At 39.9% G+C, this 26286-nt stretch overlaps 1 protein-coding gene across 3 annotated transcripts in view; it reads left to right on the forward strand.

Moving 5' to 3' along the window:
• The first annotated feature begins 11252 nt into the window (after window positions 1-11252).
• The window catches only part of MIB1 (MIB E3 ubiquitin protein ligase 1), a 71604-nt gene continuing 56570 nt past the window's right edge, over window positions 11253-26286 (forward strand). For 2 of the 3 annotated variants that reach the window (XM_053958756.1, XM_053958772.1), the window contains exons 1-4: window positions 11254-11683; window positions 20920-21091; window positions 23795-23924; window positions 25722-25826. In XM_053958756.1, coding sequence (XP_053814731.1) covers window positions 11455-11683; window positions 20920-21091; window positions 23795-23924; window positions 25722-25826 — 636 coding nt within the window. In that variant the 5' untranslated portion in view covers window positions 11254-11454. Of the gene's footprint in view, window positions 11684-20919; window positions 21092-23794; window positions 23925-25721; window positions 25827-26286 lie in introns of all 3 variants that reach the window. The other variant, XM_053958763.1, reaches the window with a different exon arrangement.

Consider the following 26286-nt stretch of genomic DNA (forward strand, 5'->3'; position numbering starts at 1 on the left):
TGCTGCCCGCGGCCCGCTCCGCGCTGCAGCGCCGCCCCGGGACCGCCCCCGCCGCGGCCACCGGGGCCTGGGGCCGGCTTGGAGGGGCCGGGGCCGGGCTCGCTCGCAGCTTGCCCCGCAGGGGACGCAGTCGTGAGCCCGGCTTCTCCGCGGCAGTGCTGCCGGCATCGGCCGCCCCACGGCAGGTGACGTCTCGGTGCTCCTTCGGTGTCACCTTGCCCCGTCGCTTTGCCGGGAGGGCAGGGAGGACGTGTGCGGGTGAGATAGGAAAGGGACCCGTCCAAAAGCGTAAGGAGCAGCCGATGCAGGTGTGTGGAAACTCAGTCACTGCCGGGCAGGGAAGAGGGAACATGGGCTTCCAGATGCAGCAGTGGTTAATCAGCAATCTCTCTCTAAATATTTTACCTGAGACAGAAGTGTGCTACTGCTCTTCCACTTACCACTGCTGTTACAAGGCATTAGTGAAGACCAGAGAGGAGTAGAGGTATCTCCAATTCCCAAGAGAATTTTGGCCAGCTCCCTTTTCAGCTGTATGGATTGTTGCTTGGAGGCCCTCGTGTTTGCTAACTCAGCTTCATAAAAAGATGCACAGTGTCTGCCTCTTTTCCTTGGCAAAATCCTAGGAGCACAGCTGATAAAATGAAGCTCCTGGAGCTGAGCATCTGCTGTTTGAGATGCATCCATGCACCACAGAACACAGAAGTACTTTCCCTCTCCTTATTTTATGGCCCCAGCTCCATGAACTGCTGAGAGAAGACAGACGTTGCTCAGTGAGACTTCACTTCTTACCTTATCTGAGTTTTCTTGCTATATCCAAATTTCAGAATTAAAAAAAAAAAAAGTGACAGCAGAAAAGCAAAAAATGTCCTTTTTCATTTCCTCCTCCTAACTAAGACAGAGCTTACCAGAGAGATTCTGCTTTGACATAAAACATCTTGGTCCAAAATGTTCTTGTTCACCTTGGAAAGACTAACAAGGGTGTATTGCAGAGATATGAAGAACTTTTAAATACAGAACTTTTAAATACCTATTCTTCCTATACAGTTCAGCTGTTCAAAGTTGAAAAGAGTATGGGAATTGGTAAGTGGAGGCAGGGATGGTCTGGGGTTTGTTTTTTTCCCCAGAGCTGTTACAGAAACAGGAAATCAAATGGGTGGAAACCTACTGTCATCAACGCTGCACTTCCTCTGCTGATGGAGAATAACCATACCCAGGTTTTGGTCCTGACACTTGCTGGGAGTGTATGCTGTACACCCCAGATAATAGGATTTATCATGAAGGGACACTCCAGTGGGAGAGCTGGAGTAGATAGCTCAGTTTGAGAACTGATAGCTCAGTTTGTAGGCTTCTTCTGCAGCGTGAACTTAGAAATCTTCAGAGACAATAATTTGGCTGAACTGATAACTAGATTTTAGGATGCAGAGGAACCTGCTACATCTGAAGGAGAAACTGGTTTTGCTTGCAGCAGACTGTTCTATATCTGAGTCCTATCCTCATTAAGCTGAAGAATCCTTGAGTCACCCAAAATCTAGAGAAAAGAAAAATCCCAAATGTCAGAGAAAGAAGAGGACACAGCCTGTGTCCTTGGGTCTAGAAGGCTTCTAAATGCATATCCACTCATTTGACTGAAAAGTGGAAGGTGTGGCTGTTGATGGTTAGAGAAGGCCTTTGAGTCATACAAATCCAGTAGTTTAATGACTTGATCAACAATCAAGAGAGATTGAATCCTGAAAAAACATCCAGACACAAAGGTTGATGAGGTTTATCTGGTCTTGGACTTCCACCTACCCTGTGTTAGTTACTCATGGGAATATCAACAAGGTCAGGCACATGTGACATGCTGCTGGCAAACGGAAACAAATTACATGTACTGAGAAGGGCTGAGGGGTTTGGGTTTTTTACTGTGTAAACATGTTCCTACACTGACAACAGCAGTAATGTTAATAACTTCCTTCTGCTTCAAGCAATCCCCATCAGAACCTTCAGTTCTGGTGTTGGGTTTTTTTAAGTCTTTAAAAGGTTGTCCTTTGGCCTACAACACATTTTGCAGAGCTGATAAAGAAAAGACTGTATTGTGCTCATACTACAACCACTTCCAAGTGATGGAGTCATTGCAAATTATGCATGTGTGAAAAAACGAGGTGGTCACTATGGTGTTTTGAAAACTTACTGCATTTTTTTTCAGAGGAGGAGAGTCCACATTCCCAGAGAGAGTTACTGTTTGCAATATGCTCTCTTCTCTCCAAGTGCTTCATAAAACGATTGCCTCAACCCACTACTAATGGATAATAGATTAAGCAGAAACGAAAGGGCACAGGACTGTTCTTTCATATTGTCTCCCAATTTATCTTGCTTAAGCAATAGATAATAATTGACAGAAGCAATTGAAGAGTCACAGTTTGATTTGCTTTTATCACTAGAAGTCTGCACTATGTTAGTGTTATCTTTTGTTTAGGGAGGTGGTTCTATGATCATCTGAGGTTTGGGACAGAATCATTATGTTCTTACTGACATTCCAATGGGCAGTTGGCCCCACTGCAGTTCTCTGTAGGCCCACTCTTGGAATGGATTTCAGTGCAGTACCTCTGAGGAGGGGCAAAGTGACTTTTAACCTCAGAGCTCTAAATTCAAGGTTCTGTTTGATTATATTCTTTTAATGTTTGTTTAACTTTAGTATTCATCTAACAAAATAGGAAATATATTTGTGTCAGCATAAACTATCTTGGGATACTTAAAAAGTGCAAAGTCCATGCATAAAACATCTGAAAAGTTTTCCATTAAGGAAAAGGCATACAGTGTTGGAGATATTTATTATCAGCAAGGGAATGGGAGAAAAAAAGTGTATTTGAAAAATTCAATTCAGCATTTCTTAAGACTTCCTCATGCATATTATTTATTTGTCTTTCCTTAAAATATGAATGAAGTCAGTGAAAATGCTCTGTTTTGGAGGCTCTTCAAACTTCAGATGGAAAAAGCCAAGCTGTGTTTGTGTTTGTACTGTTGGTGCTCATGAAAAAATCAATAATTGTGGCATTAGGAAGGGCTGCTTCTGTTGTCCCTTTCTTAAGCTTTGCTACTCTTACTATTCATATTCCCATGCATCCATATTTTTTTCTTCCATGCTTCTTGTCTTCACTCCATCAAGGAGTATTTCTCAGCCCTTTATGGTGGTAAAATTGGAAGGAACAAAGGATTCAATAAGAACTTACTCGGGACATATTGGTGGATGAGAAACTCAACATGACCTGGCAATTGCTTGCAGCCCAGAAGGCCAACAGCATCCTGGACAGTGTCAAAAGGAATGTAGCCAGCAGGGAAGGGAGGTGATTCTCCCCCTCTAAGTTTTTCTTGTGAGAACCCACCTGGAGTGTTGCATCCAGCTCTGGAGTCCTCAGCACAGGAAAGATGTGGGCCTGGTAGAGGGCCACAAACATGATCAGAGGCGTGGAGGACCTTTGAAGACAGAGAGAACAGGAGTCATTCATCCTGCAGAAGACAAGGCCCTGGGGACACCTAAAGCTGCATTTGGATACTTAATGGAGGGCTACAAGAGACCTGGCGAGGGACTTTTTCTGAGGGCTTGTAGTGGTAGGACAAGGGGGAATGTGTCACTGTTGAGTAAGAAAAGACACAGACTCACCAGAAGGCTGGTTTGCACAGTATAGCCACCACTTTACTTCGAATTCTCTCTTTTTATACATTGTTCCAATACAGATAGACCAGATTGCTCAATTAATCAATACATTTCACCTGATTGCCTAATTAACAAAATGCCTTTCTTATAAACAATCTTTGAGAAAAACAGGAAAACAGAGAGTAGGAAAACAACACCTGCAGGTTGTGTATGATAATAAGCTACCATTGTTTATCTTCAACTCCCTAAAGTCTCACAAGCTGATTCTGGGAAAACTTATCTAGTTTTCTCACTCTCTGACCAGGTTGTCACATCCACAGGAATGGCTTTAAACTGGATGAGGGTAGATTCAGAGACTTCAGAGAAGTTGTGGATGTGCCATCTCTGGAGGTGTTCAGGGCCAGAATGAGTGAGGCTTTGAGCAACCTAGTCTAGGGGAAGGTGTCCCAGCCTATGGCAGGGGGGCTGGAACTAGATTATATTTACAGTCCCTTCCAACCCAGACCATTCTATGATAATTTAGCTTCTTCCCTTAACTATGGTTCTTTCAATTAAATGTCTTTCAATTCATCAGGTGTAGTATTGTTTTACTCTCTGTTTGGGTGACTGAAGATACCTTCAACAGCTGCTGCAACAGGAAGACTGCTCAATATTTGTCTCCCTCGGGATGACTCTTGCAGGATCTGATTTGCATGAAATCAGCTCCGCGCCTTTGACTACAGCTGGCAAACTGCTAAGTACAAAATCATGGCTAATAGAGGACTGTTGAAAGTGAGCAACTATATTGAGGACATCTGTCTTATCAATTTTTTAAATTAAAAATATTAACAGAACCTGCTACAGAACTTAGAGAATTTTTGAAAGAGCACACTAGATGTTGAATCCATGTTAAATTTCTTCCTGTCTTCAAAGAAGATTTATTGCAGTAAAGCATTCTCAGTTTTATGTACCTGTTTTCATTCCTTCATAATCACTTCAAAAAGATAAAAGGATAAATAGTTGTATTTCACACAATAGACCAAAATATCTTAGAATGATTTATAATCATATAACACCTCCCTCCCCAATGAAATAACTTCCATATACATTTGGTAAACTCTTTTTCTATGTACATTAGCAGTATGGCCCCTGCTGAATTCAGTGGAGTTAGAAATAAGCTCAATGAATCTTCTTCCTTTAGGCAATTTCTTAGATTTTCTTTAGCATGTTAAGAGTGAAAATTATTTATAAGAATTGTATACTAATTTAAATGAAATTTATCTTTTAAATATTTACTTTATGCAAAGCATTTTCCCTTGTTTAGCAATGGATTTTTTAATTTTAAAAAAATTTCTAGCCATGTTTTAGATAAATACAGATTTCAACAAGTCTGTCACAGTGTACTGCAAATATTACTTCTTAGAATTTAGGATTACATAATGTTGTGACTGGAACAAGTTTCTTTTGACAGAACATAGAAACTTTAGATTCTTCTTGAGTTGCTCAATACTTGTTACTATTTTGGAGGATTGTTAAAATTAAACAGAGATATTTTTTGGTACTGTCATCTTTTGGAAGTTGTCTTTCAGGCATTACTTAGTGCATATTGAATGCCTTTGTAGTACAAGACAAACCTGTACTTGACACAGGACACTGTATGCACACAATTGACCCCATTGATTGCAACAAAGATTATCATGCACATAAAGTAAGAACATTCTTAAAATATCTTGATGACTCGTGGAAACAGTTTATTTTCCTGTCAGTCCAAAAATATGACCTATCTGGTTCTGATTACATCTTAGAATTTCAAGTAAGTACTTTCTTTACAATCTTTCTTTGCAATCAGGAAATTTAATACCAGGAAGAAATTAATCCCTCCTTGCAATGCATCACTTATTTTTAAAATAATCTATAAATTAAACAACAATATTTGGCTAAACGCTTGGAAATATCAGGTAAGTATATGTTTTTGAATCCTCTAAGGTGTGCTAAAGTAGGAGAATTTGTATAGATGTGCAAACATCAGTACGTGGTATTGTAGTGTGTATGCCCTAGACTGCTACATATTTTTAAATTATTTTATTTTATCTTTGAATATTTAAAACTTCAGGATTAACTTCACAGGTTTCTTATTTTTTTCTCCATTCAAAAGAGTTCAGCACAGTAAAACTTAAAATCTTAACCAAAAAAGAAGATTCCAGGATGCTCATTATTGTTGTCCTAAAACACTTTTTTCAACATGTTGAGTTTTTTAGCTACATACAAAAAACAAAACCAAAAAAACCTAAACCAAACCAAAACAAAAAAAAAAAAAAAAACCCAACCAAAAAATTCTCAAACCAAAACCCATTATTTTTTAGCAGATCTCCATAGGAGTGCTTCTGTTTCCCAGCAGGAAAATTAAATTATGGTTTTTATTCTGTTATCTGCTAAGCTGTTTTTTTTGTCTGGAAAAGGAGATAAAACTCCTTAGGAAAAAAAAAATCCAGTGTGATAGACATTGTGGGTTAATATATCTGTTCTAATTAACAGTTTCATATGGGATGCCATTAGCATAGTGGAAACCAAACTCACCCAAGCAATTTGCTCTGGTGCATGACATCTTGCTCACTATCTGGCATTAAAAAATATTTTAATCTGCAGAAACTAGGAAAAAAAGCAATGCCAATTATTCGTGACATTTCTGAAAATTGAGGAAGAAAATTGGATTGTGCCAGGGTAATGAATTTGTCAAATAAAGCAGAGGAAATAGAGTGCGACAAGACGACGGGTGAGTTTTAGCATTAATGAGAGATGGTTCGTGGCCACGCGATGGCAGCAGAGGCTGCGGAATGAGGGTTGGTTTTGCCACTAAGCCACGGATAAACAGGATATGCCCTGCATTTCCTAACTAGTACTTCGTGCTACATTATGTACATTTTCACTTAAAGGAGTGGCTTGTTTTTCAGACCAGAAGTTTCTGTGGAGTGGGTTGCATACTTTTCATTAAAAAAAAAAAAGTTTGGGGCATTTTTTTTCCCAGTAAGACAGTATTTTTTATCTCATTTGCCAGTATTTCTGTCTGTCTTCCTCAGTTACTTGAGTTAGTTACACAGAGAAGAATAGGCCTATTTCAATAAAAGCAAGGCAGTTGCTTTCTTTCTCCTCATTTTTTTTCCTAGTACTTTTGTCCACAGGAAAGAACTGTGGTATAAAATCCCTTTTGGGTAAAACCAGAAAATTAAAATCTAGAATGCTTTCAGTTTTCAGGAGGAAGACTAAAAAAATGTGCTTGTTCTAAAATAGAGTCTTGAACTAAGGAAGTAGAATTTTTTGACACAGATTAGTATAAATTAATAACCTCTGTAATTTAAAAAGAAAACTGCAATCTACTCATTGTATCCAAACTAGATGCTCTCTCAACTCATAGGCAGCTATTTATATATATCTCATATGACAAGTTCTAAGAACTGAGGATTTGTGCAAGATAGTAAACAAAACCTCGCAACTCTACAAGTTAAAAATTATCTTTGCGAGAAGTTGAGATTTTTTTCTTCTGAAATGTGTAAAAGCAAGTCTTTCATATAGAATTCTTTCCTGCAAAAGGCACAGTCCCCTTCCTGTATTCCAGATAGCACAGTTCCCTTTCTGTGGTCTGTTTCCATTGTGTGTTCCAGATACTACACTGCAAGTTCAGCTTTAATCAAACAAGACAGTCCAGAAAAACCTCAATCAAAGCTTCTCTTCAATCCCAGCAAATGCTTATATTAAAATTTCCTGCTGGAGCATGACATTTTGCAGATCTGAAAGACAGCCAGGCAGAGTTTAGATAAGCAGCTTTTTGATGGCTTTGATGGGCAGGAGCATGGGCTGGATGTTCTCCAAAGTCCTATTTCCTGTGACTCTATGAGAGTTGTCTTGAGAGTTGCCCTACCCTTCAGAAGGGTGGCAGCTGCTCTTATAGAAAGTCACTCTTACAAAAGTGTTTGCCTTCCAACAAAACCAAGGACGCTACAGGGTATGCACAACACTGGATTCTGCACAAACCAGAGGTCTTATCATTGGCCTCTTACTGGATTGCTCCAATATGGCAGAAAGTGGTGAGGAAGACCATAATCACCAGCTGGGGGATTAACTCAGCAATATACATAATTTTGGGTAGCCAGAAGAGAACTCGTTCACTAGCTCATTTTGCACATCCAAACTCCTGCACTGGATGAATATGAATGAGTCTTTGCAATTAGAGCACTAAAGCACTGTGGATTCCTTTCCTCCAGCCTGTGATTCAACTGGTCTGCCACTACTACCTGAGGTGTTCAAAGCAAGCACTGTCTCACAGAGCCAGCAACACTGTAAATAAGCCTTTCACAGATGAGCCTTGCAACCCCATAGTACCATTCTTCTACTGGTTCTCGGTTTGAGGGGGGGTTATAAGTATAATTTTTAGATTGTAGACCTGAAAAGCAAAGAAATAAATTGTTTGCCAACTCTGGTATTGAGGGTTTAGTTGGCATTTTACCCCACAGTCTGAGGACTGATGGATTAAATTACCTGAAGTGTGAACACATGATTCACAAGGGACAGTCCTGTTTAACCAATTTGGTTATGATACATTCACACATCTAGTGGCTGAAGTGAAGACAGTGAATGCAGTTTTTCTGGATTTTAGTAAGGCTTTTGATATTGTCACTCACATCATCCTTTTGGACAAGTTATCCAAACATGGGATGAGCCGGTTCACAATGCACTGGGTGAAGAACTGGCTGAAGGAAAGGGCTCACGCAGTTGTGGCAAATGGGGTCACATCTGGCTGGTTACTGGTCACCAGCAGTGCTCCTCAGGGTTCAGTCTCCTCTCCTCTCCTCTCCTCTCCTCTCCTCTCCTCTCCTCTCCTCTCCTCTCCTCTCCTCTCCTCTCCTCTCCTCTCCTCTCCTCTCCTCTCCTCTCCTCTCCTCTCCTCTCCTCTCCTCTCCTCTCCTCTCCTCTCCTCTCCTCTCCTCTCCTCTCCTCTCCTCTCCTCTCCTCTCCTCTCCTCTCCTCTCCTCTCCTCTCCTCTCTCCTCTCCTCTCCTCCTCAGCAATTTGAAAATGGAAGGTAAGAAACTTGCACCTCTTCTCTCTCTCTTCTTCTCTCTTCTCTTCCCTTCTCCTTTCTCTTTCATACCCCTTCTCCCTTCTCTTCTTTCCTGTAAAATGGCTGTTCTGTGCAATTAGGGGCAAATGCAAGTTTAGGAGATATGAGAAGCTCTCAGCATACATCAGGAGAAGAAAACAGTCCTATTGAGGGACCAGAGACTTGTTAGAGACAACTGCAACTCCGTGTGAATTTATTTTGTGTACAACCAGCCAGCCAAGGAGCTAACACCTTCTGCCTCACAAAAGGCCTTAAGCCAGCAAGGGTTTTTTTCAGCTGAAAAATGAATATGAGTTCTTTCCTTAAGGTGTTACTGTGGCTAGCTTCCCACCTTCTAAATAAAATGCTGACACATATCTGAAAATGCAGTGTCTGTCGATTTTCTTGTCACAATATGTTAATTGGATTCAACTTCCTATGGAATCTCTATCTTGTTTATACTTTTGCTTGTTTTATTTTTTATCTTCGTTCAGCTTCTTTTCAAAATTCAAAGTTCTCTTCTTCCTCATGCTATTACATTCTGATTCTTCTATCTACACCCTTCTGTGAGTCTCCAATAGTCTTCTGGTCCTTATTCAGAATTAGATTTTCTTGCTGATTATTGTATCACTAATGCTGTTGTATATTCCTGTGTCTGATACCAGAAGAATATCAACATAGGACCACTTAACTGTCCAACGAAACTTGAAAATCTTTCCCTAAAGCTATATTCTTTTTCTGTGCCCTGATGTCACTTTTTAAATCTCCATCTGAAAACAGTATTTACTGCTTATTTTGAAGGCTAATTCAAATAAAATATTCAAGAGCTAAATATCTTTTTTTCTTTACTAGTTGATTAAACAGGAGCACAGAATATGGAATATAAATTATGATTCTAAGAGATAATACAGTAAAATATTTTGGATATTTTACATCAAGATACCTCCAGAATTTTGGAGAAATTCTGCCATGTACCAATGTAATAAGCTAGTACACGCTGTGGGTAGCTTTTGTACAAGGAGAAGCATGTGCCATAAAACCCACACTGCCTGGCAACTGTGTGGTATCTGTTGTTGGGCTTTGAGGTTTCCACTGCAGGAGCAGAAATTGGACACTGCTTGGGATTTCCCATTGTCAGGACACAACATCATGTTTGAGGTAACATTCTTTAGCCTGAGCAGGGTTTTAGAAGGAATAAATTATGTGAAGAATGTGGTGGCCTGGTGGTTACTTGTTCATATTATTCTGCTGTGTTATACTTTTTGTAAAAAATCTGCTTGAAAGAAGTCAGGAGATGACCTCATAGACTCTTCCAGCTGTATTAATAACCACAAAGGTGGAAGAAAGCAGAGAAACATTAAAAATACCCAGAACATAAGGTATGTCTTTTTTCAGCCATAACCCTGTTGACTAAGAAATGGTTTTCCTTTGTCTGGTTCAGACTTGCCTGTCCTTAGGACAGATGATTTTAAAAAGGTGACACACAAAAAAAGGAGAGACAAATGCAATGGAGTACCATTTTTGAAATGAAGAATCATATTCTGTAAAAGATTAGCAAGGTTGTGTGGAGTTAAAGGAAATCCTTGAGTGTCATGAGAGTGCTAACGAAGAGGGTAGTTTATGAAGAATTGCATTGCAGGTATTGGCTCAAAGTTTGAGCAAGTAGATCCTCTGTGAAGGATCCTCTGAGGTGGGAAGGGCAGGTGGAGGTACTGATTCCTCCCTTTGGCAGACTGGAGCACCTGAATACCAGCTACAAAAGTATGGCCCCACCAACCTCACCTCAGTAGTACACAAGCCTCACATGCACAGTTTGAAAAGAAAATGGGATGTGAGGACACGAAAGTGAATTGAAAATGAGAAAACACAGGTTTAGAATAATGGAATTGTAGATTCATAAAATGCCCCATCCTTGTAAGTGTTCGAGGTTGCGTTGGATGGGGATTTGAGCAACCTGGTCTATTGGAAGTTGTCCGTGCCCCTGGCAGGGGGGTTGGAACCAGGTGATCATCAAGGACCCTTCCAACCCAAACCATTCAATAAGTCTATGGTTTACCTAAGGTAGATCGCTCATGACTTAGTTGATAAAATTGAATTGATAATCCCTCTGCCACTGAAGCATGGACGGTAGGAGCACCTTGTGGATGGAGAAGGAGGCGGGCGGTTCGGCCACCACATCACCACCTCAGGGCCGGGCGGGGCGGCGCCACAGCCCTCGGCGGCAGGACGCCGCGATTCCAGAAGGAATGGCCGGGCTGGGGACCTGGCGGAGCCTGAGGCAGCCCTGCCGGCAGGGACGAGCAGCCCCGCTCCGCTCCCCCGCTCCCGGCCCTTCCCTCGGGCTCAGCGCCGGGGCCGGGCCGGGGCAGGGCGAGGGGCAGTGCCCGCCGCGGCTCCGCAGGGGGCGCTCGAGTGACGCGCCCGCCGCGGCGGCTGCGCGTGCGCAGCGCGGCGGGGCGGGGGCGGCCCCGCCGGTCTCCCTGGAGCCGGCGCCGTCGCGGCCGCAGGTCCCGGATGTAGCGGCGGGAGCGGGGCCGGCGGTGGGAGCGGGCGGGGGGCGCCGCTGGGGCCGGGGAATGGGCGCGTAGGGAGCGAAGAAGGAAAGAAGGAAGCGAGCGAACGAGCAAGGAGAAGAGCCGGACGGAGATTCCCGCCCGGCGCCCGTGGTAGCCGCCCCCATCGGGGTCCCCCTCCGCCGCCTGCGGGCTGCGCGCCCCCTCCATCCGCCCCAGGGCTCCGCCGCCGGGATGAGCAGCTCGCGGAACAACCGGGTGATGGTGGAAGGAGTCGGGGCCCGGGTGGTCCGCGGCCCGGACTGGAAGTGGGGGAAGCAGGATGGCGGCGAGGGCCATGTGGGCACCGTGCGCAGCTTCGAGAGCCCCGAGGAGGTGGTCGTGGTGTGGGACAACGGCACCGCCGCCAACTACCGCTGCTCCGGGGCCTACGACCTCCGCATCCTCGACAGCGCGCCCACCGGTGAGCGGGGCGGGAATGGAGGCACCTCCACCCCCACGGCGCAGGGTCTGGGGAGCAGCACTCCGGGCTGCGGGGGGGTCCCGTCCTGGGGAGAGGATTGCGCCCTTCCTTCCCCTTTTAGAGGTGCGCCTTTGCCTTGGATTTGGCCGGGGGGGAGTCAGGCACCCTCCCCCCTCCCCGCGCGTGGGTGTCTGTCTGTGCGCGTCCGTATGTCTGTGTGTGTGTACACGGAAACTTGGGAAAAATCTGCAGCGCGGGGCCGCGGGGACAGAAGTTGTCCCGGGACTGCTAAATTGGGGTAGACAAAGCAAAAGTGATCTGCCACAGACAGCAGACTCCTGTGGTGGAGTGAGGCAGTCGAGAGGGAGATACACCAAGGTTTGGGTTTGCTTTCACGCCCCGATCCCCACTTCTTGAATTTATGTTTCAGAGCAGTTTTGTAAAATACTGGGAATCGCCCTTGAATCAAGTATAGGGATAATTGCAGAAGAGATGTGTACTACCTTTTTTCTAAAGGTTACACTAGGTGGTTGAAATACTGTGGTTTCGTGCCTTTAATCTGCACGTTGCCTTTTATCTGTATTGCCAGAGCTGCTGTAAAATGGTAAAGGTACTGGGAGGAAAAGAAGTGCATGAGTTCATATTTTTAATTATTTAGCTGCTTGATATTTATGCTTTAAATCCTGTCATTTTGGACAATGGAATTTGATCTGCACTGACATTATGCGGCAGTGTTAGTGTTGCAAACACTGCAGGGAAATTGTTCATTATAGCACCTGTTTTTACAGTGAAAACTTCACACAGAAAAATACAAATATTGTTAAGTTTCATCAGAAATACTGTGAGGTGGCTTTTGGGCCGGTCAGGATTGCCTCGGTAATGAGGTGTTTGTACTGATTTGTTGAGGCACTAGAGCTGTATTCTTTTGTAATGTGTCTTTCATTTAGAACGTGATGGAGAGACCATCTTTGTGCCAGCTACGTGTAGTGTTACAGCAAGGAAAATTATAGCAGTAGTTGAAGCTAAAAGACTTTTGAGGAGACAGAATCATGGAATTCATCCTAACTAATTACAAAAAACTTTGGTAAGGAAAGAACCCCAAATATTGCTAGGTTACCCTTTGAGATGGATTTAATTTTTCAGTGACTGGGTACCTTCCTCTCTGCTGGCATGATGATGATGTTTTTTTTTGAAAACCCTTTTGCAATGGACTTTAAAACAGAAAGAGGAGTCTTTCAGATTGTCAGTCCTTGTCTTGCAGATGTTTATGCTTAGACACTTACCTGTGTTTGATGTCATGTAGAAACCAGTGGGACTGCTTCTGCTTAGAACTGAAGCATATGCATAAATGTTGCATATGAACCTCGAATGCTCATTGTTCTAGCCCTGCCTGACATATTTGCAAGCAGATGGTGTCCTCTTAACTGTATCTGGAAGCCTAGACTTAATATTCAGTTTTAAATCTGTCATATTTTTATTTCTGTTTCTTGCTTTATTCCTCCTGATTCTCATTTCTGTTTATACTTTTGTATTAGAATTTTAACTTCTGTTTCAGATAAAACTGTGTATATTGTGTCACACACATTGCTGTTGCCAGGCTTAGCAAAATGGTATTTCTCTTCCTGAGGTTTCTGGCAAACATCATCCTCATCCTCATGGAACTGTTGTGTGGAAGTACCCAGGGTTGCTTTTTGCTGGAGGGAGTTACTTTTGAGGTCTTTATTCCTGGGAGATAGGAAGAGTAGAATTCTGTAAAGTAGTTGTAACAAAAAGGCAAAGTTAATAGAGTTAAGGTGCTGTCAGTTTGGACTGAAGTCCTCGGTTTACTGCTGATTCACTTTGTAGTCTTGTCTAAATCACTTCCCTTCTTCACCTTTTGGTAATGATTTGTTTTTTTCTCCATGGTGGTGACTGTCCATTGTTTAGAGTAAGTGACTCTGACTTTGGATGATACTTTGATACTTCTCCAGGGACATTAATGTAAGTGAGATTAGGTGACAGAAATTTCTTGTGGTAGTATTAATGATGATGTTGAGCAAGGAAATGTTATAAAGCATGGAGTGGCCTTTTGTTTGAGGATATTTAGTGGAGTGTGTGTCATGGCTCTTATAGTTTAAAATGAAAAAAAAATTCTCTGGTTCATGAATTTACTGTCACAATGTAAGTTAATAGGGAAAATAAATATAAAAGTAAAATATTAAAAATAAAAATTAGTTATTGCTGGGCATTCTTTCTATTATGTATTCAAAACTAGTCTTGATTGTAAGTTCTTAGAAGTGGTGTTTGCAGCCAGAGTTGCTGCTTTGAGGCCTGTGCAGCCAGGAACAGTAGTGGTGCATCAGGAACTTAGAGTGTTAAATCAGACAGTAATGTTTGAAGGTCATTCTACTGAAAAAAAGAAAAAAAAAAAAAAGAAAAGGCAAGTTGAGTTTGATTAATGTATGTGCATATATATGTGTATGCCGGAACTATGCTTCCTAGACTTAAAAGGTAAACTGTTCTTGTCTTTCAATGGTTGTAGGCTATTACCAGCATTGTGGCACTATGTTAACATCTTAGAAAACTTTAATAGCCTTAGTGCTAAGATACTAGGATGGTCTTCTTAAAATAAAAACTCATTTACCTGAAGAATATCTTATGAACTCTTTGCTCTAGATGTAGTCATCTGGGTCATGAGGGACTTGTGATATGTAGTTTGGGGTTGTTTTGGTTATGTCTGCCAGGCTTGTGTATTAGCTGCCTTTTGGTGTGGTCATATTTACATTGTCCCACATTGCTTTAAGTGAGACAGGGCCCTTGAGAGGGATTGGTAAACCAAGGATTTGAAAAGAATCAAAATTTCACATAGAAGTAAAACTTCAGGTAGGTCCTGTGTATCTGGCTCCTCAGTGGAGAAAGTGGTCAGATGTGATACATCAGTAGTGCAGTGTGGTTGTTCAATTACTTGCAGATAAATCCTGTTTTTTCTGTGAAGTAGATTTTGCAGGATCTATGAGTTTTGAGTGTCCCCCTTTTTTGATAGTGCTCTGGAAAAGAAACAGGGGTAGTTTTCTGAGTTGCTGAAGAGAAGCAAGAAAGTTATAAATCCAAGCTTTTTTATTTAGAAAGAAAGGCATCATTTTACCTGAGCTAAAGGCCAGACAAGTAGCAGGTTTGTAGAGAGCACATCTGGCTATGTTCACATAATAGCCATGAGCAATACAGAAACCTTTTCTGTTTATTTTCTTTCTGAAGATTTGCTTTCTATAGAGCAGAATTAATTTGTCATTCATGTCCTTTTTTTATACAGTTGGTTCAAAGTAACAATATTACTTTCCTGCTGAAAGAATTTACCAAACTGTGTTTGAATAAGGGGAGGCGGCGGAGGGGCTGGAGTCAGGAAATGGAAATCTTGATACAGAATTATCCCCCAGCTGGAATGTGCATCAGTGCAGTGTGGAAAGCATAATGTGCTGTATTCTGGTAATACTGAAAATCTGGGTGTTATCTGTGGAAGATGAGTGGCTTTCTGTATTGTATTAATAGGTTTTTGTACCTGAAAAGGGGCATAATTGATCATGAAGTCGAACATGTTAAAAACATTTTAAAAGACAGAGCACCTATGATTTATCCTGTGTATTTGTTTATTTGTTCTTGCTTTTAGAGCATCAAGTGTAATTTACGGCAAGTTATCTTAGTCAAGATTTTTTTAGTGGCTACTTGTAAATACCTACAGGAGCCCTTCCAAATGAAAAAAAATAATAGCTTCCTGAGTAGTGGTACTTGGGAAGCCTGTTTTTTTTAAATAAACGTGTTCTTTGTTCTCCCCGCCCTTCCCCCATGACTCCTACACGATAATCCTCTCCCTTCCGTGTATCTTGTGATTCCCTTACCAGATAGGACACATGCTTTAGCAAGTCTGGCATTTTGTATCTGTAATAGTAATTGGTCAGCTGGCTACTTCCAGATGGTGTATTTAGTAGATGAGTTATTTTTGTGGGAACACTCATTAGAGTTTTCATGCAGTTTTTCAGAATCTAACTGATTATCTCTAAGAATTTTTTGTTTTCAATTTACCTAAAGTCTGGCCCTAATGTAAAAATGGTCTGGGGTGAAGGAATAGGAAGAACAAAACATTGTTACTGCTTTTTACATTGGGGTGTATATAAATCAATTTTTAAAGTTGTTTATGGTATCCCTTACCTGATGGTAGTATTGTCATTAGTTTATGAAGTTCATTACAGGTCTGGAAACCAGATTTTGATTGTTCTAAGAAGTGAAATCACTACTGGTATCTTCTGTGTTTAACAGTGAGTGAATGTGGATACCCCTTGTACATCTGATTTTACTGTTAAAACCCTTTTACTGGACAGCTGTATATTGCCATCTAATTATCTATAGTACAAAAACCCTATTTGTAGCAAATTCAAGTAGCAATTTAAGCAACTCCACTTTTATTTCTGTTCACAGCTGTAAGAGTGAGCATGGGTTTCAAAAACTTTTGAAGGGCTGTAAAATTGATGTATAAATGAGTGGTGACAGAGGAATAGTGAGCTAGGTAATCCAGGGAGGATTTGGGAAGAGATGAGAAAAGTGGAGATAACCATGGCATTAAGGTAGAAAGTGAATATGAAATTCAGATAGAAATCATAATAAAATAATAAAAGCATTAATGACAAATGGACATCAGGAATATTGGATTTTATGGTGTACTAAAGGTGAAGGGACATAAGGAAATGGCAGTTATTTAAAAGTAACTAGGCATGGTGAAAGTACGCTTCTCATTACCTGGTTTGTTTTGGTTTTTAAAGTGTATATGACACAAAACTGGTTTCATTTTGAAATAGGCTGGTTCTAGGAAATTTTGAAGAATATTTAGAAGTTTAATTTTTTCATTATCTCAGTTTAGAGAGCTAAAGTGCACTTCTGGTGCACAGCTGGTCAGCTATAGGCTGTTGTCTGAATTTTAAAGATTTTATGGCACTTTAATTTATTCCAGTAGTTTAATGAAGGCTTTCTTTCCTAATATAAACTTTGTAATGTTTGTGTTTCTCAAGCTTTCTTAAACAGCCTTCCTTTTGAAGAGAGGAAGAGTTTGTGACAGATTTTGCTTCTGGGTCAGGATTTTAGTTTGGCTCCAGAGCCTACACTTGATGCAGTCTCCTGGTTGTTCTTACATACTGTGCTTTGATTTACATCATGGGCGTTTTGGGAGTGCATAAACTGCTTTGCTTTTTTGTAAAGGTAAATTGAAATAAATTATCTCAATGCTGATGAGCCTTCAGTCCGTTGGGGTAGAACCAAGCTAGTCTGAAACTCTGGATTTAATGTCTCCTTCCTTCCCTCTGAGTATCTGTAGTGCCACCGTCAGGTCCTCAGTGCTGAGTTTTGGTGTGTGGATGGTTAACCAGCAGATGGAGACCTCAGTGATGCAGGTTGTCCTCGTGCCACCCATGGAGGGCCACAGTGGAGCAAGGATCCTCACTGCAGCACATGGGGGAGCCCATGCTCAAAGAGTGTTTTCCTCAAGGAATAAAGCTTGTGGAGAGGACACAAGATGGGTAGGGGAAAAGTGAGGAGCTGTTTTGGACTGACCCTCTGTTCCCCATCTGCACCAAAAGGATTGTCAAGCACTGGAACAGGTTGCCCAGAGGAGTGGTTGAATAATCATCCCTACAAGTATTTAGAAGATGTGTAGGCATGGTGCTTAGGGACGTGGTGTAGTGGTCATCTTGGTGGTGTTAAGTTAATGGCTGGACCCGATGGTCTTCAGGGCCTTTTCCAGCCAAAAAGAGTATGTAATTTTAATCTACCCTGGGAAGAAGCAGGGAGATAGAGGTGTTTGGAATGAAGGAATGCAGTTGTCTCTGCGAAGACATTGAAGTATAGGGAGAAGGTGTTTTAGTTTTTGTTTTCCTCACCATTCTCTTTTTTTTTTTTTTAATTAGCTATAAATTTTCCCAAGTCAAATCTCTTTTGCCTGTGATGGTGATTGGTAAATAATTTCACTTTTAGCATGACCTAAGCTGTTTCATTTTCTTTTCACTCTTTGTCCTGTTGAGGAGGGAGAGTGAGAGACTGGTTGGGTGGACACCTAACAGCCAGGCAAGGTCAACCTACCTACAACCTACACAACCCTTGTGTACCTATAGTATCTAGTTGAACTTAAATTCTTTCAATCTTCTTTAACATGTATTATTGATCTAAATAATTTTGTTTGTATTATGACCATGAATAAGAGTTCGGTATCACACTATGTAATCAGTAGTAGCATCTTGTTTTACCCTTTTTTTTTAGCAGATGAAGTTCAAGGTCTCTTAGTCCACTGTCACCAGAAGCATACAAATCTGCTTCTTCCTCCAGAACTCTGGTGCAGCGGTTAGACATTGTGTAACAGGATTACTTGCCTGCTCCTGCCCTGCAATTCTTTGTTTCTCATGGCAGTAGTGTTGTGCAGCACCTCAAAGAACGGGATTGGGAAACCAGTTCAGCTGAATATTTTTTCTCCTGGCTGTTTTCCAGCCTGGTATGTTTCTTGATGCAGTTTGCATCCCAGGTCTGCAAAAACCTTTTGCACGCATAATGAAAAGAATGGAGCAGCATGGTCAGGTGAGGCATGCGCTGAAGTGGGTGTTGCTGCTGGAATCATGTGTTGGGGAATGGATGAAGAAAGGCCATATCTATCAGGGCAGTGTTTAGGGATCTGTGAGATACAGAAACGTCACTTTAGATCAGACACTTCAAATACAGACATGCACTGTTCTTTTTTTAAGTCCCAGACACTGTGGTCAGTAAAATGACTTGAGTCAAATATCTTTGTACAATTTTTTTCTTGATCTTTCCTAAAGAAATTTTGCTGAGTTTTGCATAGCTGCTTTTGCCTCACTGTCAAGAAGTGTTTAGTTTTTATTTAAGTTTACAGTGAGATGACCTATTCTGTATCACATGATTCCTGATTATACCTCTCTTTTGCTGTTTTTCCTGCTGTTTGGTCAAGTGGAAGAATCCTACAGCACCCAATTCCTCCGTCCCTTCACATCCAGAATAAATGTATTTCTTGGCCAAATGCCTTCCCGAAAGTTCAGCAGGCATTAAAAAAGAATATAATCAAATGATGTGTAACTTCTGTTTCTATATGAAATATCAATTTAGCAATCAGTTAGAAATAAAACCAAAACAAATACTACCTCTCAACTCCAAGCACTATAATAGTTAGACTTTTTAAGCTAGGTGACAAAAATATTAACAAGATTTCTCAGTGCTTTTAATGCATCCACTCTTGAAGACTTTGGCTTTGAAACCAAAAAGATAGTAAAATGCTTCAATACAATCCTTAGAGCAAGAGGGACTGGTCATACTGAGATTCAAGTGAAGGGCTGCAAATGTGTTTCAAAGAATCGTAAGGCTGTCTGGTACAGGAAGAGGATGAGGGATCTGGTGGTGCTTAGTCTGGAGAAGAGAAGGCTGAGGGAGATCTTAAGAGTGTTTATAAATACCTGATGAATGCTGCAAAGAGGATGGAGCCAGGCTCTTTTCAGTGGTGTCAGGTGACAGGGCAACAGAGAATGGGCACAAACTGAAATACAGGAATTTCCACTGAAACAAAAGAAACATTTTTTTTCTAGGGATGGTTGATATGCTGTGTTGTGGAGTCTGTTCTTGGTGGTGATCAAAACCTTGACTGGATATGGTCCTGGGCAGCCAGCTCCAGTTTACTTAGCTTTGAGCAGTGGTTGTTGGAAGAGACAATTTCCAAACATTACTTCCAACATCAGCTGTTATGTGTTTCTGTGAAATGATCAAAAAAGAAGGCATTTCCTTCAGTTTTGCCTTTCCAACTGTTGATTTTTCTTTGCTACAGATGGCTCAGCTGTTGGGTGTAAGTGACTAATAGTTTCATAGTGAATTTGGCAGTCATTTCTGAAAGCAGCCCTGCTGGAAGGAGCAAAATCCGTTCTTTTTCCTCAATTTGAAATTGATCTGGGATTTTTTTAAGGAGAAGTGACTGGGAAAATTCTATGTTACTCTAGCTTCTTAGTGCTCATTTCTGTCTAGTGCTGCAGACTGAATGCTAGTGCTTCTCTCTTCTATTGCTCAATTTTTTCCGAAGAGCAGAATTTGATTTTTCTTTAATAAACTTGTGACTGTTCACTGTATTTAGAATGGGTGGATGGAAACTCTGTGACTGATCATTTTCACTCTGCTGTTGCTTGGCAGAGTTGTAAGGCTAAAGTCTTGGGATCAGTTTTTGTGGAAGGCTTGGCAGAGCTCACGCTGGTGAGTTACATCTGGTCTGTCTCTGGCACATTCTTTTTAGAAGCAAAACCAGAATAACAGTAAAATGCTTCAAAAATGGTAACAGATTTTCATGAAGCTAATGGCATCTATCCAAGAGAGCTTAATTTTTTTCCTGTATAAAAAAGAATAGAGATAAGCACTTAAATTTTCCAGTGTACAAAATGTGTAAGTCAAACCAGTAATTTTTAGGCTGCCACACACAGTTGAGCGCAGTATCCTTTGTGATATAAGATGTGTTAATAGCTGTACGCTTCTGACCCAGAAGCAAAATCTGTCACAAACTCTTCCTCTCTTCAAAAGGAAGGCTGTTTAAGAAAGCTTGAGAAACACAAACATTACAAAGTTTATATTAGGAAAGAAAGCCTTCATTAAACTACTAGAATAAATTAAAGTGCCATAAAATCTTTAAAATTCAGACAACAGCCTATAGCTGACCAGCTGTGCACCAGAAGTGCACTTTAGCTCTCTAAACTGAGATAATGAAAAAATTAAACTTCTAAATATTCTTCAAAATTTCCTAGAACCAGCCTATTTCAAAATGAAACCAGTTTTGTGTCATATACACTTTAAAAACCAAAACAAACCAGGTAATGAGAAGCGTACAGATTGCCCTGTGTATTTTGATAAACTCATTTCTGACCCTTTAACTTGTAGTTAAAAGATTTCTCATTTTCTTTCTCTCCTTTGTATAGATGGAAGGAAGCAGGCATAGCCTTCTCAGCTTTTTAAACTGAAAGAAGATAGAATATTTCAGGAACAGACTGCCAACTGGAGATATGAGGGAAAGTCCACTATCTTTTCCCCTCAGTGATACAGGCTGATAGGGTATAAGCAACAGCCTTTCTTTATTGTTAACTTTCTAGTGTATGGTTTCAAATGATAATGGTGTGCAACAGCAGTCTGTGTAGTGATGCAGCAAAGATTTTAGGCTTTTTTTCTTTTTTGTTTTCCTTCCACAGGTATCAAACATGATGGGACTATGTGTGATACTTGTCGACAGCAGCCTATCATTGGCATCCGATGGAAATGTGCTGAATGCACAAATTATGACTTGTGCACAGTTTGCTATCATGGGGACAAGCATCACTTGAGGCATCGTTTTTACAGAATTACCACACCAGGAAGTGAAAGGTAAAACCTAACCTTTTCCTCGTGAAATCAAGTAGAAACAGGTATTTGTGGTTAACTTTGAAACTGAACATTTGGTTACTGAAATTTGGATTAGGTACGCGAAGTGCCTTGAGGTTAGATTCTGTTTCTGGGAGACAGCTAGCTAGGATAAAAGTCTTTGGATCTTGGAAAACATGGAAATTTTATGAAAAATGGAGTACAGAAAAAAGTTAGGATATGATTATTCAGTTTTGCCTAATCTCCTTGAGGCTTTCCCAGTTTCTGTGCTCTCATATAGCAGCTTTAAAACAGAGGCAATTACCTTTATACTATGTGTAATCACAGAAAGATTTGTCAATGAATTCTGAATGTGAAGGTTTAATTAGGTTCAGTAATGGTGTGGACAGACTGAGGGGAAAATATCCTCCTTGAACGTTACGGAAAACAGAATGATCTGGGAATAAAACCTTGGACTTGGACTGCTTAAACTGCTCACTACAGGAAACAGAGAAAAAATGCTATGAAGGGTTGTTCTACTCTCGCCTTGGTTTTCATATTCTATTACCATCTATTACCATCTCTCAGTGGAGAACTCTGAACAAAATTGCATTTAGTGTGTTCTTGTATAGGTGTTCTTGACTTTAAATAACTTGTCTCAGTCCAAAGCTCCTCTCTTGTCATGATTTATCTACCAGTTAAGTGAGAACAGTGATACTTGCCTGCTGCTAAATACTTGGAGAGCTATGGAAAAACACTGTGTAAAGGCTACACACTGTGGTGTCACCTCTGTGATGTTTCCTGAATGATCTTTCATTAAATCATCAAATTTTTTTTTATATGGTGCTCATTTGAATGTGACGTGTAAGACAAAATTTTTATCTTCTTCTTGGAGAAGTTAGGTTTACAAGTGTGCTGTAAATTAGTGGTGTGCTTTAATCAGTTCTTTTACAGTTAAGGAAAGTAGTTGGAGCACACAGCCAGAGGTCTCAAATTATGTCTTATGGAGGCTGTGTTTACATGCTCAGCTGTTTGCTTAAAAGTTTGAACTGTGGCTCAGATGCCCAAGTCAGTGGCTTAATCAAAACGTAAGAACTTTTTGTTGTTTTTTTTTTTTTTTTTTTTTGTTGGTTTGTTTTTTGTGTTTTTTTTTTTTTTTTTTTGAGTCTCACACCAGTAGCTTTAGGTACCAAATGGGTATCATAAACTTATTCTCAATTGCAATGTTGAATGCAGAACAAGACCTAGAAGTTGGTCTTAGAGATCCTGGCTTATTGTAGTTAAAGAAGAATAGGTGACAAAATACATATGTTTTCTATTTAATTGGTTTTTTTGAGGTCTTGTTGCTTTTGAGAATGCTTGCCAGACTTTTTTTTTCTTTCATAAGCTGAGGTTTCCTTTGTAGTTTTAAGAGGTTGGCTATGGTAAATACAGCACAAGTTTTAGTTTTGAAGATAGATTGTACACCGTAAAATATTGCTGGAAGTTTTTTGCATCTTGTCATTTTCCTCCTCTCTTTGTTTACTCTCACTGAGCTCTTATCTAGAAGGCAGCTTCTTCTGCCAAGGAGCTGTTTCTATTGGATCAAGCTTAGCTGAGAAAAAATTATGGAAGTTAACTGTTTTAGGGAGGAGAAAAGGGCAAAACAGTGCTGTTGAATTTGAGGGATGTCTCACAGGAAAAATGGCAAGAGACATGAAAGAACGTTTTGATGAAGGGAAGCATATGCTCGTACTATTTTATTTTTGGGTCTGGGATAGTGTATGGGTGGTATAATGAAGCAATGTAGTAGGTTTTTGTCTCAGTTTTGTAGGTATTGAGAACTTCTTAAGAAGCTTCTCTAAACAAGATTATATTTTTGATAACTTTTATATTTCTTAGGAAAAAAAAGGCAAATATTTTCATGTGCTCTTTGCATTGATTGTAACAGTTGAACTTTTTCCTTGTGTGCCATCTGCTGGATGTTAAAAGTTAGCAGGACGCTGAGAAATTTCCTGAAGTGGTCAGGAAACGTTCCGAATGTCAGCTGAAAAATTCTTTTGTCAGGCAACACGTTCCTGGTAGAAAGTAAGAAGCCTTGTTGTGTGAAAATTGGTGGCTTTTGAGATGATTATTTCTATTATTTCTAGTTAAATAATCATGTACTGCTCTGTTTAGGCTTATCTACTTCAGTCCTGTTGAAGTCAGAAGGAAAAGATTTGCTTTAAAAAAAACGCATAATATGACTGAAAAAATGGATGCTACTATATTGACTTAAATTTGCTAAGAGATGCTATTAAAAATGTGTAGAAAAACTGAGGGAGGAGGGAAAAGAGTTGCTCTTAATAGCATAATTCTGAATAAAAGTGACAGGGCAGTTGTAGGACAGAAGTATTGGCTTAGAGCACATCTAAGAGAAGCAGAAATGTGTTTATATGGCTCTGCTTGTCCTTTAATGATTTTAATAATATAAGTACAGATCAATATGCAAGCATTTACAAGATGAATGCTGGTAGTAGGAAGTCTGGAGAAAATTTGTTAGAATTTGAAAAAATAATTATAAACATTCATTAAATCAGATTTTGGAAGTTTGTGGGGTATTGTGTACTGCTTGTGTGATTCATGCAATGAAATCTGCAGTTGTGGGTTATTTTTGTTTTAAGATGCTCTCCTTCCCATCCCCAAAGAGTTGTTTTGGACTTCCTTTATTATGTTGACCTTTGTGGGTTCTTCTTTTAATAACTTCAGGGTATTGTTGGAGTCTCGACGTAAATCAAAGAAAATTACAGCAAGAGGAATCTTTGCAGGTGCCAGGGTGGTGCGAGGAGTTGACTGGCAATGGGAAGATCAAGATGGTGGCAATGGGCGCAGAGGAAAGGTAAATATAAAACTGGTTTAAATAAGAAGCTGCACCTCTTTTTGCTCATGTAATGGCCTCAGTGGCCTTTTTAATTGTAGAGCAAAAATACAATCATGAAAGCTCCTATTTTAATTGGCTGGGTACTTTCTAATCTTATTTTGTAATACTTAAGCATTTAGAAAGAGGAAGGGGTATACACCATAGCTAGTTCTTTCACATTTTAATTTGCTTTTTTACAATATCAGCATAAAATTTTTAAAAATTATTCATTTTTTGTCATGGCTGTCTATTTAAGATTGATTTGTAGCAACATTAAGATCTTGAGCATATTTCAGCATTACTAGAAAGCTGGTATAAAAGCAGAGCTGTCAAGAGTACCCCTTTCTAGTCATCACTGCATTCTGTAATCTTGCTGCTTGTTGGCCTGCACATTTGTGTATCTCTTGCTCTTGGTTTTCAATGCTGGAACCCTAGGGTTTTGGTTTTCACATAATGATTATAGGGACTTCTCCAGTTTAAAATTAAAAAACTTTGCAAGTTTTGGGTGTGGCTATTATGTTACTGGCTTAGGACAGACTCGGAGTGCTTTTGATGCAGTGCTAGAGTAAAAACATTAGTATGGAAAGATAAGTTACTAATCAGAACGTTTGTTTATTTTACTTTTACAACTTCCATTTACTTTGAGAACTAATGAAGGTTTGTTATAAGTATAGTGTAAAATTACAAGTATAGTGTAAAATACACTATGACTTTCTTCACCAAATTTGAGAATTGGATGCCCTTATGTCTTGGTGACCTGGTGGGGTTTTTTTCAATTTATTTTTAATATACTTAAACAGCATTTAAAGGAGAGTAAAAAGTTCCTAACTATGATATTTAGCCTATTTTATATTCTTGTTTAGCTTATTTTATATCCTAGACATTTGTGGAAGCCTTAGGACTTTTGGGGATTTTATTTTGAATTTTACTGAAAAGAAATAGTAATTTTAAATCTCTTAAAGCAAGGGATATTTAAATGCAGATTTTTTCATCTAGATTATTTACCTCTTCCCCTGTTAAGATACACTGAAATCTCTGAAACTTTGCAAAATAAGAGTATTTTCCTGCACAGTCTGCTTTGTGTACTAAATTTGTATTAGAGAGATTGCTTACCTATACATCTGAAAATACATAGAAATGCATGTAAATGTTCTTAAATGTGGACAGGTAGGTTGTAGATAGCAGAAACATTGTTTAAATAAATATAAATAACAGTGAAAGCAAATTCTGGAAACAGTTTGTTTTTTTTTTTCCTTTTTTAAAATAATGGAAGTTTTTTCAGAATTTGGCGCATGGCCTTCTGATTTCAGAAATGTTAGGGAAAGACATTTCTCACTCTCCTTTTGTATTGTTGTTAAACATAATGGAAATAAAACTCTGTCTCTTAACATAGTGCACAGCCACCAGACTAATGCAAGTTAAATCAGACAAATTGAAGCAATTAGAATAGTTTGCATCCCGTTTCTCTTAGTTAAATGCTGCTTCTGGTAAGAACTTGTAAGAGCAGTTCAGATTTTGTTCTCTGCTTGTGTAGTTAGATAACCTCCAAATATACAAAAGAGAAATAGGCCTACAAAATATATATTCAGAATGCTGTCTTAACACACCTAGGGAACACTTGCTTCAAGCAGAAAACAGCTTCAGAAAAAATTTATCAGGTTTAGTAAAACTACAATATCATTAATTATTTTGAAGAGATGAGTAAATTTTTAAGTTCAAATTGTGCTTCTGAGTCTTTGCTCTAGAAACCATTTTCTTATTCTCACAACTGAATAGGTAACTGAAATCCAAGATTGGAGTGCGTCGAGTCCACATAGCGCAGCATATGTTCTTTGGGACAATGGTGCTAAAAACCTTTACAGAGTTGGCTTTGAGGGCATGGTAAGTATAAAAGAATACAAAGGGTAAAAGGCATGATGGGGGAAGGGCAGTAAGAATAACTTGTGCTTTATGGTCCTGCTTTTGTAATACGCTTTGTCAGTTTGCATGCTGGTAGTCAGGTCATTGTGAATCCAGCTGTAGGGGTCATGCATATGTATTAGTAAGAAAGTCTGATCTGGGAATTTATTAAATGTGGATAACTACAAGTTAAGAGCTGCTTTCTGCCACAGTAAATATTTGCATCACGCACATTTATCTTTCTGTGCTACTGTTGTGTTTAGATTAAAATTCAGAAAAGAACGGCAAGCGTAGTTATAAACTTTTAAAAAACCCTGTTCTTCAACTCCTGAACTCTTCAGTTGACTTCAAATTTTGGTGTGATTACTGCAAGATTTGTAGTTTTTAAATTACTGTCAGTGCTTGGAATGCTATTGAGAGCAATTTTATTTTTGCAAATGGA

Source organism: Vidua chalybeata, chromosome 1 (assembly GCF_026979565.1).
Source record: "Vidua chalybeata isolate OUT-0048 chromosome 1, bVidCha1 merged haplotype, whole genome shotgun sequence".
Taxonomy (NCBI): Eukaryota; Metazoa; Chordata; class Aves; order Passeriformes; family Viduidae; genus Vidua; species Vidua chalybeata.